General features: G+C 35.6%; 1 protein-coding gene across 2 annotated transcripts in view; it reads left to right on the top strand.

Moving 5' to 3' along the window:
* Window positions 1–15,742, top strand: part of med23 (mediator complex subunit 23) — a 203,474-nt gene that overhangs the window by 78,609 nt on the left and 109,123 nt on the right. The window contains exons 10-11 of one of the 2 annotated variants that reach the window (XM_039747441.1): window positions 10,402–10,497; window positions 11,088–11,105. In XM_039747441.1, the coding sequence (XP_039603375.1) occupies window positions 10,402–10,497; window positions 11,088–11,105 (114 nt within the window). The remainder of the gene's footprint in view (window positions 1–10,401; window positions 10,498–11,087; window positions 11,106–15,742) is intronic. The other variant, XM_039747442.1, reaches the window with a different exon arrangement.

The raw sequence follows: 15,742 nt of genomic DNA on the forward strand, positions 1-15,742 counted from the left end.
GTGTATATATATATATATATATATATATATATATATATATATATATATATATATATATATATATATATATATATGTATGTATATATATATATATATATATATGTATATATATATATATATATATATATATATATGTATGTATATATATATGTATATATATATATATATATGTATATATATATATATATATATATATATATATATATGTATATATATATATATATATATATATATAGAGAGATACAAACCGGATTCCAAAAAAGTTGGGACACTGTACAAATCATGAATAAAAACTGAATGCAATGATGTGGAGGTGTCAACTTCTAATATTTTATTCAGAATAGAACATAAATTTCAATTTAAAGGGACAAATATGTTGATTCAGAATTTCATGTGTCAACAAATCCCAAAAAAGTTGGGACAAGGCCATTTTCACCACTGTGTGGCATCTCCCCTTCCTCTTACAACACTCAACAGACATCTGGGGACCGAGGAGACCGGTTTCTCAAGTTTAGAAATAGAAATGCTCTCCCATTCTTGTCTAATACAGGCCTCTAACTGTTCAATCGTCTTGGGCCTTCTTTGTCGACCTTCCTCTTTATGATGCCAAATGTTCTCTATAGGTGAAAGATCTGGACTGCAGACTGGCCATTTCAGTACCCGGATCCTTCTCCTACGCAGTCATGATGATGTGATTGATGCAGAATGTGGTCTGGCATTATCTTGTTGAAAAATTCAGGGTCTTCCCTGAAAGAGATGACATCTGGATGGGAGCATATGTTGTTCTAGAACCTGAATATATTTTTCTGCATTGATGGTGCCTTTCCAGACATGCAAGCTGCCCATGCCACACGCACTCATGCAACCCCATACCATCAGAGATGCAGGCTTCTGAACTGAGCGTTGATAACAACTTGGGTTGTCCTTGTCCTCCTTGGTCCGGATGACATCGCGTCCCAGATTTCCAAAAAGAACTTCGAATCGTGACTCGTCTGACCACAGAATAGTCTTCTATTTTGCCACACTCCATTTTAAATGATCCCTGGCCCAGTGACAACGCCTGAGCTTGTGGATCTTGCTTAGAAATGGCTTCTTCTTTGCAATGTAGAGTTTCAGCTGGCAACGGCGGATGGCACGGTGGATTGTGTTCACTGACAATGGTTTCTGGAAGTGTTCCTGAGCCCATTCTGTGATTTCTTTTACAGTAGCATTCCTGTTTGTAGTGCAGTGTCGTTTAAGGGCCCGGAGATCACGGCATCCAGTATGGTTTTACGGCCTTGACCCTTACGCACAGAGATTGTTACCAGATCTAAACACTAGCATGGTGAATTGTTCGCCTACTAAAGTGATTGTAGCGGCAGGTGGAAATCCCATTTTACTTACGGTGCCGAGCAGAGTTGTATTGTGGTAAAGCAGTCTTATTAGCCAGCAAAAGCGCTGTGAGGAAGCTGTCTATTGTTACGGTTCTGCCTTTGTGCAGAAACGGCTCCATAAGCTTTATGACCACAGACTCGGAAAGTCTTTGCCCTGGGTTGTAACTCAAAGCTGAGCAAAAATGTTGCTCAATGTCCAAAATTGCAGCAAATCTGTTGTTTTTACATGTTCTTTACAGGTCGCAATATTGTTGAAGCGCAAATGCCGCACGATAGTCTGATAGCGGTCATGGGACAGTGTATCTTTGATTGCTGGTACAAAAAAAAGTTCTGAGCAGGCGTTAGCCACAGCACCAAGTGTGGTCATCACTGCTCTTGTGAAAAGAATGGAGATGAACAGCATTAACTCAGGGAGAGTGAGAGAGAGGCAAGTTCATTGTACCACGTGAATGTCTCTGACAGAAGAAAATGGAATAATAAAAAAAAAAGAGCTAACTTTCACAAGTAGCCAAAATTTACACCGGGTGTTACAGACTCAAACGAAATGTATGTTATTAGATTATAGTAATAATAGCAGCTCACTATTTAAAATGAGGAGCATTTGGAATTGAACCTGCAACCTTTTGGTTATAAGGCAGCAGTTCTTACCTCTGCACCATCTAAAAATACATATCAACTTTCTGTCGATTGACCTTGGGTTTTTAACTCATTGACAGCAACATGAAAATTGAATGATTTTATTTCCTTTGGTTATTTTCTGTTTTTTTGATATTTGGACTAAAGTCTTCACACATAACATGGAAAAAATTTTTGGTTTTTAGGTATGTGTTCAGCATTTCTTGCCTCACATTTACACAAATTATTGTAGACATGGAACACACATGAAATGTATGTATTCCAAAAAATGATATATTATTTACCCTATACAACTGAAGGCACCTGACTCCCAGATAAACACTCTTGAGCTCTGAGAATTTTGCGACTGACTTCAGCTCCTTCGGTGGGGGGGTGGGATAGCAGGTTGCTTGCTGCTTGTGTTGATTGACAGATTTACTAAACAAAAGACTGGTGAAGTAGTGCAAAGACATTTGGGATTCTATTGTTAACAACCTAGATATTCATAAATCTCTGGTTTCTAAAATACCAAGAAAACCCTTACTCCAGTTAAAGAGTTATGAGTGTCTTAGAAACCTGGTTAACAGACATAGATTTCTTCACAGGTAACTCAGTTATTTGGCCATGTAAACCCTTAAATGGTTTGCAGTTAAGAATTTTGTAGTCTTTGCATGTCTGTTGCACTCTGTCAACCTGCAGATGTGTTCGCTTCTGATATGCTTCCAGCAGCAATAGGTAGAAGACAGTAGAAGCATCCACAAGATAAATTTCATAAGGAGCATGCTTGAATAATCACTTTATTCATATTCCTGATTGAAATAATCCATCTTACTCTTTCAGAAATTGATACATTTATTCTGATGAACTGAATGTACAGTACTAAGTTTAGCAGCAAAATGTTAAAAAATAACCTATTAAGTAGTTTGATGCTTTTTAAAGTAACATAAAATCTAACACAGTACTTATCTTATTAAAATAAAAATACCTGCATTATTTATTTTTATCACAGCAGCACTGGGTATAAGGCAAGAAGCACTTGTACCGGTGTTGTAGACTATTGCAGAACTCAATCCTATCATCAGGCAGAAGAGCGTATGAAGCTTTCAACCCGGTGACAGAAAACTAATAACAAAGTTTCAGTTCAAGCTATTTTCTATAGATTTGCTGAAACATTATTGGGTGACACGACTGCCACAGTGTTCATACTGCATTTTATGAGAGGGCCAGGTCAATAAAAAGGTGGATGAGTGTTATTTGTTTCAGAGCACACAAAGCACTAAATTAATTTATAAAATACAAGAAAATTATCACAGCCTTCATACTTATTTTTAGATTCATGCTGGCCGACAATGACGTTTACAATGACGTTTACCTTTTTTTTTTTGCAGTTTAATGATGTTGAAGCATTTTGCTAAAGGAGAACTCCAAAATAATACTTGCACATGAAAAAAAAAAACACTTTCTGCCTTTACAGGTTGCACACTTTATCCTGGTTTTTGTGCATGCATGTAAATACATTCTATACATTTTGACACTCTTAAGTTAACTCATCAATGTTTTTGAATTGGTTGGAGCCATCAAACAAACACACAATGAATGGCATGTTAGCAGGAAGTTGTAAAGGCAGTTTTAGAGCAAACTGAACCGAGCAATAGTGATGGCAATGCGAATCAGTCATCAGACATTGACTTAGTGCAATTGATGCATACAACTCTGTATAGCTATATCACAGTAATACGCCTGGTGACTTCATTAATGTAAAACTGCAGCGGGATGCAAGGCAAAATATATGCAATCAAGTGGAAGGACAAGAAAGAGGTTAGCCTCTTAAGCACCCTTTACAATGAATCAAATGTCAATGTGTGTGCCAGGGAAATGTGCAAGTCACTAAGCCTTATGCTTTGGTAGCCTACAATAACACAATAGGCATGTCCATTCTACCATCTCATGTGCAAGCAACAGAAAAAATCTTAAGAAAATTGTGCAAAGAAACACACTTATACTGTTCTGATTGTGATGTGTGCTAAATCAGCATCTGTACAGCAGTGCACACTAGATGTACCTTTCTTAATGTATTTTTGTTGATGTTTTGGTATTTACATGTTTTTGTTACATGTAATTTTTTGTTGTTGAAGGAAAAAAAATCTTTGTATTTGGCTTATTTTTATGAGGGAAAACAAAACACTAAGGAGGAGGCTACTGAACTGACTTTTTTATACAAAGTACATTTTGACACTCCTGAAATTTCAGAGCTCTGCATTTTTAATTGTTTATTGCTTTAATTAATACTTTTTTGGAAGGTTGTAGCAAGTTAAAAAGTTTTAAGATATAGTTTGTATTTCTTTCTTTTCATTCTTTCATTGTTTTTTAGCAGTTTCTGGTCTGCTGTCATATACCACAGATAATGTTTTGACCATCTATTTCTTTTCTGAATTTGTTTTTCTTAAAAAATGTCAAATTACAGAGATTGGTAAAAATATATCTTCAGCAATTACTTGAAACATTTTCATTTCTGTGGTGATCTGAAGCAATGGAGGAATTAATTAAATCATCAGTCAGAGAATTTAGACTATACAGCACAGATTTGTTAACATCTAGTGTAATTTGAATATGAAGAAATCAATGTGAGTCTCCTAGGCAAATTTGAAATAAAACGTAAGCATACTAAAAACAGAAATCTTATTTTGTAATATAATCTGTGGCAGTCAACTGTGCTTTTATTAAATAAACCAACAAATGTCAGTCATTTGCCACATTTTTTGCTTACAGCTTCAGTGCCATAAGCACAGATATTATACCAGGCTTGTGCTTTGTTTTTTATGTACATACTAAGCAGGCATTGGCGAGTGTTCTTGTTGAATTAGATTGAAATCATAAGAACAATACATCAAAAAATCAAGTCCAAAGTTCCCAAGGGTTTGAGTATAAAATGCAGTTTATATTTTACAAGTAGCTAGTAGTTTGTTTTGTTTATGTTTTGCAAATAGTTAAATTGGAACATTACATTAGAACATTTGAGTAATCTAGATGAGAACAGGTCATTCAGCCCAACAGAGCTCACCAGTACTATCTCCTTAATTTTTCTATAAATAAAAGTCTAATTTTGACAGTCCCTAAAATCTTACTGTCTTCCTTGCTACATAGTAGCTTATTCCAAGTGTCTGTGTAAAGAAAATCTTTCTGATGTTAGTGTCAAAGTTACCCATAACAAGTTTCCAACAGTCTTGATCCACTGTACTAATTCCCTTCATGATTTTAAACACATCAATCATGTCACCTCTTAATCTACCTTTGCTTAAACTGAAAATGCTCTGCTCTTTTAATCTTCATAATTCATCCTCTGTAGCCCAGGAATGAGCCTAATCCCTCTTCTCTGGAACCTTTCTAGCACTGCTTTGTCCTTTATGTAGTTTGGAGACCAAAACTGCACACAGTACTCTAGATGAGGCCTCACCAGTGCATTATAAAGCTTGAGCATACGCCCCTTGGACTTGTACTCTGCATACAATGCTATATAACTTAACATTCTGTTTAGCTTTCTTAATAGCTTCTGAACACTGCGTAGAAGTTATATCATACAGTCCATTACGACTCCTAAGACTCTCTCATAAGGTGTACTCTTAATTTTCAGAACTCTTGCTGTGTATTCAAGCCTAATATTTTTTACTTCCTATATGTAATACTTTACATTTACTGTCATTAAACTTCATCTGCCACAAATCTGGCATAGCCTTATGATGTCCAAGTCCCTCTGTAATGATTTAACGGATTCCAGATTATTTGCCAATCTACTTATCTTGGTATCATCTGCAAATTTAACCAGCTTGTTACTTATATTCCTATCTAAGTTATTTATACGAGGTGAGACCCAAAAATAACCGGACTGGACTTAGGGCTTTCCCAGAAAACCGTCTGGAGATTGGCTGGATGTGAATCATAGAATTATATCCCTTCCTACACGCCCTCTTAAACCGCTGGCCTCCTAGGTATATCCTGTGAAGAGCCCAGTTAGCATTTGCACAACAATTGCTACACAACTTGCTGTTACAATGTTGGTTGAAAAAAGCGAACAGCGAGACAAGACAAGACGATGCATTTTCTGTAAAGCAGTTTTTGACTGAAAAAAACTTTCTGTCCTCGATCATCCTCCCTGTTCGCCCGATTTAGCTCCCTGTTATTTTTACTTGTTCCTGAAAATTTAAAAAAAATAAAATAAAATAGGAACACATTTTTCTTCAGTGGATGAAGTGAAAGCAGAAACATCAAGCCTGTTGAACAGCCTCAAGCATGAAGACTTTTAACACTGTTTTAATCAATGGAAGATATGTATGGAGCGGTTTTGAGATCAAGAGGGGGAGTAAATAGAAGGTGACAATGTTTAGAGTTCTGTAATTCATCTATAAATTTATTTATTTATTTTTTTTACCAATCCGGTTATTTTTGCATCTCATCTCTTATATATAAAAAATTACCCGAGTACTGACTCCTGTGGAACACTGCTTTTAATATCAGCCAATTCTGATAAGGTTCCTTGCACTATCACCCTCTGCTTCCAGTGTCTGAGCCAATTCTGCACCCATCTAAAAACATAACCCTGAACTCCCACTTCTTTTAGTTTGATGCCAAACCTCTCATATGGCACCTTATCAAATGCTTTCCAAAAGTCAAGATAAATATCGTAAGCTCCACTATGATCATATGCTTTTTTTGTTTCCTCGTAGAATTCCAGCATTTTAGTAAAACATGACCTCCCTCTTCTGAAGATGACTGTTGACTTTTCAGAAAAACTCTTGTACTTGCCATGTGCTGCTCAATCATCCTTAATAATTCCTTTCATTAAGTTTCCTGTGATGCATGTTAAGCTTACTGACCTATAGTTGCTTGTATCTACCCAGTCACCCTTTTTATATAATGGGATAACATTTGCCATTTTCCAATTCTTCAGAATTTCCTTAGTGTGCATTGACTTCCTAAAAATGTGCCATGGGTTTCTATGTTTACTCACTAACCTCCTTAAGAACTCAAGGGTAAATATTATCTGGTTTTAGAGATTTGTTTGATTTCAGCCTTTTTAATCTGAACAGTACTTCTCCCTCTACAATTTTCAAATCAATCAGTACCTCCTTAGAAGTTCCATTTACCTCTGGGGTGTTATGTACTTACTAACGTGTGAAGACCTCAGAAAAATGCCTATTTAGAGCATCCGCTATGTCACAGTCTGTAGTTTTTATTTTCTTTTTACTATTCCTGAACCAGTTTACCTCCTCTTTGACTGATCTTTTACTACTAAAATACTGAAAGAATCTTCTTTTTGGGTTGTCTTTCACTTATCTGCTATAATCAACTCCCATTGTCTTTTAGCCTCCCTAATATTCTTCTTAATGGTTGCCCTCATATTCTCATATGCCCTACGAGTGTAGATGTACCTTTGTCCCTAGTTTGTTAGCGTCATTTAGAGGGGTTGTTTAAATAGGATTTTGAAAACGGGAGTTATTTGAAAATAAATGTGTGGAATGCATAACAATGCAGCACCAATCACTTCAGAATTCAAAAATTAATATGTAGCATTTATAAAATTGTTTCCTTTTTTTGTAAAGAACTGAAGAACACAAATATTTTAATTTAAATGTTTGTTTTTTAATTACATCTTTTATTTTAAATTATGATTAGAATATTTAATTTTAAATTGTTTTTCAGACATGTCTATATTTAAGTAAATAAACATGCTGTTATTTACATATATAAGTTTAACACCTTACAACATTTACATGAACTTTTAAATTTGTTTTTTATGGTTGATTTTTTTTTTCAGTAATTCTTATTTAGCTATTTACAAAAATGTCATGAAATTTTCAGGGTTGTAGGTCAGCATGGAGACATGAAAAAAAGTAGAATTGTAAATAGTGCGTGCCAGTGACTGATTTTCCCAATGAGAACAAACAAGTTCTCACGGTCTACCACATTTTCATTGAGGTTTATTGAAAGCAGAAAACTTCAAGAATCTGGAGGCTCATATTAACGACCAAGTACCGACTAGGGGAACTATCCAGAAGTGGTTTGCTTGGTTTCAGACATCTACACAAAGAAATATTTGGCTTATGTTTTTCAAAAATCTCAAGAGAGGTTGCCCCAAGTGCAAGTGACTGGTTCCTTCACCGTGATGATTCTTCTGCGCATTGAACCATCAATACCATCCTCTTCATTGGTTTCTCTGGGGTCAATCCAACTTTGCTTACTGTACCTGATTTGGTCACTTTTGATATGTGGCTCTTACCCAAAATCAACTCCAACATGCACAGAAAATGCTACAAAGTTTGAGAAGACATGATCAAGGCAGTGAATGAAGAGCTGGCAAAGCTTAAAAAGATGTTTTTCAGGGGTGTTTTAAAAAATGGATCCACAGATTTCAAAAGTACATTGAGGTCAGTGTTGATTATGTGGAGAAGTAAAAAATTAATGAGGTTTGAGGTAAAAACATTTTGGGATTTTTTTTATTTCTATTAAAGTTAATTAACTTTTGGAATTCCCCTAATAGAATGAAAATTCATTTGATTAAATAGACATTTTTTCCTAATTATATGAGGTACTCATTTGGGAAGGGGAGTAACCTTACATTTTCGATAGTACCCTAGAATATCACATACTGTATAACTTAGATTTGAGAACAATTGCAAGTAGGGAAAAAAATAAAGTAATTGAATACCCACTTTTTATTTTAAAATTAAAGCTACAGTTTAACACTAGATGTGTAGGCTGAGCAGTAAATTTAAAAATAAAAAAGTAAAAGTAGTTACATTGCTTGTTAAAGGGTAAGTTTTGCATTTTCAAGTCGAAGGTATTTTTTTTATAATCACGGCATATATTAATTAGTTACATGAAGTGTTTTAAAGTGAAGCATTTTTTTTTATAAATTTAAAAAATATGTCTGTTCTTCAACGCTGAAATGTGTTTCAAAGGGCATCAGAAAACACATGAAAACAAAAGCCTTAAAACTTAAAGAATACATCCATTTTACAAGCCAGCATTGTTATTGAGTATTGATCTATTTCTTGAGATTGTGCCCATATTGTAAAACAGCGCATCTATGTCAAAGCAAAATACTTTTGTGAGGTCACTAATGACTTTCACTCAGTCAAAAACGTCCTTAGTTATTCTCATGTTACTATATTCTCAGTTGAAGTGACTCACAATGTGCTGCAAAATTCGATAACTGGCTTGTTATGCTTCAGTCTGTTTCATTGTGACTTCACTCTATTGCATAAAGAGCCCTTTTCACTTCCTCATTATTTTCATCATGTGTGCACACATCTCAGAAAGTGAGTAATTCTGAGTGTTGTCACTGTGAATTATGAATGCAGGTGTCCTTGGTTCTTTCAAAAATCCTAAGGCTTTGATAAGAAATGAAATGTAGCTTAATCAGCTCAGTTCAGATTTATTGTCATTTCTGCAAAGCACAATGAAACTATTACTTGCACACTTTACCAGCACCATAACACAGTACCACTCTGCATGAATCTAGCTCTGTAAGCTATTTATAATAACACAGAATGTAATAGGGTTCTGTGGTTCATGATTTCTGTTTGTTAAATAATATATAAAATTACTAGGAATGGCATTATAGTGTTTTTCACACACTTAGAGAAATTAGCACACACAACTTGCACCACTTTCAATGTAGATAAAAGAGAAGATGCTACAGAGTACAAGGGGCAAATTGCGAGTGAAGAGCACAACCCTGGAGATAATTTGTGCTTTTTTTTTTTTTTTTTTGAGACTGTATATGAAAAAAACTGATTTTAGTAAACATCTGCCATCAGAGCACTGTGTCTATATGTGATTCAGTATGTTGACCAACATAGCATGTGAAAATCTGTGATTTGAGTATATGTGTACCGCTGGTGCATGTTTTGAATTGCATATAGTTAAAATGGTTTGAAAGCAGATGCTTACTCAAATTAGATGATTTCATAGCATAATGACAGCATTGCTGCTGTATCAGACACTTGCCACACTTTTGTGTTGAGCATCATTTGTTACCCAACTTACACTTTGCCCTTGCCACTGTTAAGTGCCTTTACAAAATCAATAGCTTATGGAATACAGATACATTAAGTGACATGTACCTTTCATGTTTTCAGTACAACTCAACAGGCACTTTTCCATGGGTACAAAATACAACAGATTAGTTTATTTTAAAGTGTAGATATCTCTTTTTACCTTAAACACTCTTTGGAAATAAAACTTATCACATTCAAGGTAAATTTAAGTTTTTTTCTCATTCAAAGACACATTTCATGTATGCTATGAATCATGGTATAACTTTTCTAGCAAATGGCATTATTTTTTAATATTGTATTTTTTTCAATGACAAAACACTGCAATGAGGAGCTAATTATAATTTTTTTTCCCCCAGGATCTCTTTGAGCCACAAACGGGTCTGTTACGATATGTTCTGGAGCAGCCTTATTCTCGAGATATGGTCTGCAACATGCTAGGCCTCAACAAACAGGTATTGTTTCAGAATTTAGTCAGTTATCCTCAAAAAAGGAAAGGGTTAAAAAAGAACATTTTTATGTTCTTTTTTTGTGGTATGGCTTAAGAAAGCAATAACATAGCTTATGATTTGAACTATTTGACACTATAGCATAAATAAATCTATTTTAAGTTGTTTTCTTTAAGCATTTTAATCTTAAAAATAAATGACATTTATTTTTTGTTTGCATTGCTTTTTTTCTATAAGGTCAGCCTCCAATTAACTCCCTGCCATACTAGCTCTGAATCATCTATTGCTTAACTGGCAAATATGAAAGAGCTCATTGAATTTTAAAACCATGTATTTCTTTTTTTGATATAAAATCTACAATGATCTGCAAGTTTAGTGCAGGTTGTGGAGAGTGGCATGGCTGGGAGAATAATCTGTTTGCCTTTTTCCTCTTTTGTTTATGACCTGTTTATTTATTGTTTTTCTTTTGTGGAGCTTGGCCTGACTTTTGGGGGGAACATGAGGCTGGCCTCATAGTCACTGTTTTGTCTTTTCTTTTTTTCTTCCTTTATTTTTGTTCTGTCCTGTCTTGTCCTGCCCATCCTTCAATGCTCTAGACCTTGAACATTGCTCAGGTATGTTCACAATCTTCCTGTTGTATTGTGACTAACTAGTTATTGGCAGCTTTTGTAGCCACTCATTTCATCTAGATTAAATGTTTTTGAGGGCTTGAAATTACAGACACAAACTGCACCAATTTTTTAGTGTTCTTGCTATAAATTTACCTACACTCAATTACAACTTGGAATATACTATCTTAGTTTTGAATTTGTACATTTACTGCTTTTTACTTAAAATATAAACAAATTTTGAAAAATATCCCATCAAACAGCAAACTCTTATCTTAAACAGCATAATTTATCAAGGGAAATGTGGCAGAACAAGAACTAGTATGGTGCTAATTTGTAATGGTAGAAAAAAACTAAACACAGGTTTAAATGTTGACTGAGAATTTTCCACATGCTGTATTTGGTTGTTAGTGTTAATATTTTGTACCTAAATATTTGTGAAGACTATAATTACTAAGGAAGAGTAAAATTGAAATTATCTGTGCAAATGTGGTTTCAGAAAATGGAAATATGAAAATTTGTCACACCGTGTTGGTGTGTCTTGTCGCAGGTTTTTTTGCATTAGTTTACATTAGTTCTGAATTTTGAATCCATTTTATAACAAAGTGTTAATTTTAAAATATATAGACAAAATAGAAATAATGAAGTTTAAAAAATTAATATTGATTACAAGTTGACCTGAGTTAAGCTGAGATTCAGTTGATTTAGGTTTAAGGTAGACTGCTCTATTATGGAGGGGTGAAATTGTGCTGTATTTTACACATTTGCATTCTAAAGTCACAGTGCTGTTGGGAATAAGGGGAACTTGGACTGCTGAATTTGTAAATGATTTGATCAAAGTGTACATAGTATATAAGCATTTAGAAATATACTACTATAGTTTTATGGACATGACAAGCATATAACAATGTTTTGTCACCGTTTGGGTTGAGAAGTAGTTTACCTGTGAGTATATATAATGAATATTTTATTATCTCTTAATGTATTACAGTATTATGGTAGAACAACAGGTTAGTAATGTTAGACTCTCCTTGTCTTGTAACCTAAAAACTGAAAATATTCAGTAATTTCATACTGCTGATAATCTCCATGGAAAATACAGATGGCCCAAAATAGTTATATTCTGTACTGTACATATTACAGGTATGTATGCACACATAACATTTTTCTAGTTATTTCAAAGATTATCTATTTCAAGTTTGTAAACTACAGGTAGTCCCCAGGTTATGGACATCCGACCTTTGACATACGAACGAGGCCACAGCTGTGATGCATGCGTCTCAGTAACTGCCGCTCCGTCATCTTCTGCCTGGGGACGCTGCAAGTGGTGGCTGGAGGGGAGCGATTTCGCTGCTCGCCCAGTGTAGTGTCCTTTGGGCAGCTCCCAGCAGCAAGCGGTTTCACTGCCCGTCCACCACACACGGCTGCCCATTCATTCTCGGTGGTAGGCTGGTAATGCTGCAAGTGGTATCCCGATTGTGGTTGAACTGAGGACACTAAGGGTTAACCGGGGGGGGTTGGGGGTAACATTGTAGTGTGCCTTGGATGGCTGCGTGTTGAATGGGGCGGTGTTGCGGCAGACGCTGCAGGCAGCATACTGTAGTGGAGGTGACTGTGAGGTGGGCTGGTGAACCACCCCTCGCTGCCCCCATTCATTCTCAATAGCTAGCCTGCTTGTACTGTTACGCACATAGCAGGAAGTTGTCTCTTGTCAGTAAAGGGTGGCCCAGATCTAATTTTGCAGATCCAGATCGTCTGGATGACTTTGATTTATGCAGGGATGATTCTTCGTGTTGTCAGTTCGCACACTTCTTGATGGTCCGGGATTTTCCAGGTGATTTTCCATGTAATAAACTGAATAAGTTATAGCGTAATGAAAATTGCATAATTAGGTCTGGCCCACCCTATACATCAGACGTGCTGATGTCTGGTGCCTTCCTGCTGTGATAATGTGTACAGTGCTGTGCAGAAGAGCTCATCTTAACCTTTTGTCTTCACCCTTCAAGAATGTCTCTGAAACACAAATCTGATGCAAGTGCTGGTGATACAGTAAAGATGAGAAAAACCATCGCCATTGAAAATAAAGTAGAAATAATAAAAAGGTCAGAGAGAGGTGAAACTCCATCATTCATTGGCAGAACACTTGGTTACAGTTGGTCAACAATAGCATTTATTAAAATAATGTACCTGTCCCGACTTACAGACAAATTCAACTTAATTACAAAAGTACAGTCCCTATCTCGTACGTAACCCAGGGACTGCCTGTATTATTTAATGTATGTTTAATAAAGCATATGCACATCCTATATACTGTGTAAATAAATATATACATTTTTTTTAAACTGCTTATTTAGTTAATACAGTTATCCAAAATAACTAATAACATTTCTGTTATAGATGCTTATTCATTTTTCAAGCCCATAACTTCCAATATATATATATATATATATATATATATATATATATATATATATATATATATATATATATATATATTAACCATGTAGGGCAGAGTGATAGTGCAGTGGTCAGCCACTGGGTACAAATCCCTTCTCTCGTTTTCTGTTTTGGAGTTTGCATGTACTCTCCATATCTGTGTAAGTTTTTTCTGAGTATGGCTTTTCTTCCATATTCCAAAGATTTATGTCACGTTAATTAAACACAAATTACCACAAATTTGTTTATGTAGTTTTTGACAGTGTTATGAGTGAGTATGATTAATGAATGTACTGTCGCCTAGTTCATAATGCTGCACATAAAGGCTGTAGTACCCCTTGTCTCAGAAATTAGATTAATTGTATTCAGTAAGTGGTTCAACATTGTTGAAAGGTAGATGCCTTAAAAATTTATGTGAAAATAATATTGTGTACATACCTGATTTTGCTAAATAAAATGAGTTCTTATGCCAGAATTAGGCCTGTTATTCCTAGTTGCTGTAAGCATGAATTTTTACCCTTGATTGATGGCACTCCTGAAAAAGATAATCATTTCCTTTACTTCTGTCCAAACTATGTGATGTTGCGGAGCACAGCTGTTTCTCCCCAGATATTTTAAAAACTCTATTAAAATTAAATAGGTAATGTGAAATAATCATGAAATACATTTTATTTTCACAACATGCTTGGTGTCAGCACATGTCAACGTCTATTAAAAATTGTTTTCAACTTTTATTTGTTTAATTTCTGTATGAATAACTATTTTTGGAGTGAAGGGTGATGTTTAAATGAGAGTTTATGCAAGTCTCTTTCGGCAAGCAAGTGACCTGAGGCTGCCCTTTAATTGATTGCTTTCTGATTTTTCTGGGGTTCCAGCTCTCTGCACCCTGGACACTCAAACATTTATTAGCAGGAAATTAGCATTATTTTAGGTTTTTTTAATCTAACGTAATAGGGAAGTCATATACGCACTGGTTCACGTCAATGGTTCAAATGTAACATCTGCCGTTAGTGTAACTACAGATGAGAGAGCTTGACTTTTGGGAGATGGCAACTTTACGTGGAACTTAAGAAATCAAAGAAAATTTGGATATTTCTTTAATGAAACGCTCCTTCATAAATCATTCACTTGAAGAAAACAAGCAGCTTCGACCGGACTGAGCTGATTTAAGCTGGCAAGTGATCAATGACGAGCTTAAACATGGACTTTTTCCTGCACAAACTCTGTATGTGGTCAAGACATTTCTGAGGAGGATAGGTCTACCTGGAGAAGCTGGCATAAAAGCAGATCCATGATCGCCATGTTAGAGCGCTTCAGACGTTTATCTTGGCTTCTAGAGTCCATCTGCCCTAGGTGTGTGGTCACCAGTGAGCTTCACAGGGCTGGTGGGTAGTGGACATACGAGTTGCCTCTGAGACAGAGAGGATCACCACAGTGTTCACTAAGTACTATGTCTGTGAACGGTGATTTCTGTGGTCCTATTTTACTGGCTTTTCCAGTAGTCCTGCCCCTTTGGGCAGTTGAGCAAGTGTATGAGATACACTATACTGTATATGTATTTGAGATTACTAAAATAGATGTGTGGCTTGGGATTATTTGGGTAACAAAAAGTGTTCCGCTTCAGAAAAAAAGGTTGGAAAACACTAATCTAGACAATAGTAAAAGGCTAAATTTTTTTTGTCAGACTCCGAGAAATGACTCAGTTTAATCAGAAAGTAATTGAGAAATTTTCAGGCATGATGGGAAGGAGGGTAAAATTTATGTTCAAGAAAATATAGATATTCTGATTGTAAAGGCAGAATAAGATTTAGGTTAGACTTGTCCATCGGTATAGTACAAGACAGATTGGGGAAGCAAGTTATGTTTTAAGATGTGGGGGTCTGTGGAACTTAAAATGTGAATTTGTGCAAAGGTGAGGTAAGCCTGGCAAACTTGCCTAGGACTGGACAGACTGGACTGCAAGTGTACATTTAAATTAGGGTGGGAATGACTCTGGGAGTGAGGTAAATGATACAAATGGGATGCAAGACATGAGAAAATTCAGTGAACTAGTGATTGAATGATGTGGATTTATGGAATACAGTATTGATGGCCAAGGACTGGACACTTTCCAAGCATTGATTGGGGTCAAGGTCCTTTGATAGGTGATCCTTTGTGGTTTTCAGCCGGCAACATTCCTTGGTCTGGTATGCACTGTGCTTTTTCTG

This window comes from Polypterus senegalus, chromosome 3 (assembly GCF_016835505.1).
Source record: "Polypterus senegalus isolate Bchr_013 chromosome 3, ASM1683550v1, whole genome shotgun sequence".
NCBI classification, from domain to species: Eukaryota; Metazoa; Chordata; class Cladistia; order Polypteriformes; family Polypteridae; genus Polypterus; species Polypterus senegalus.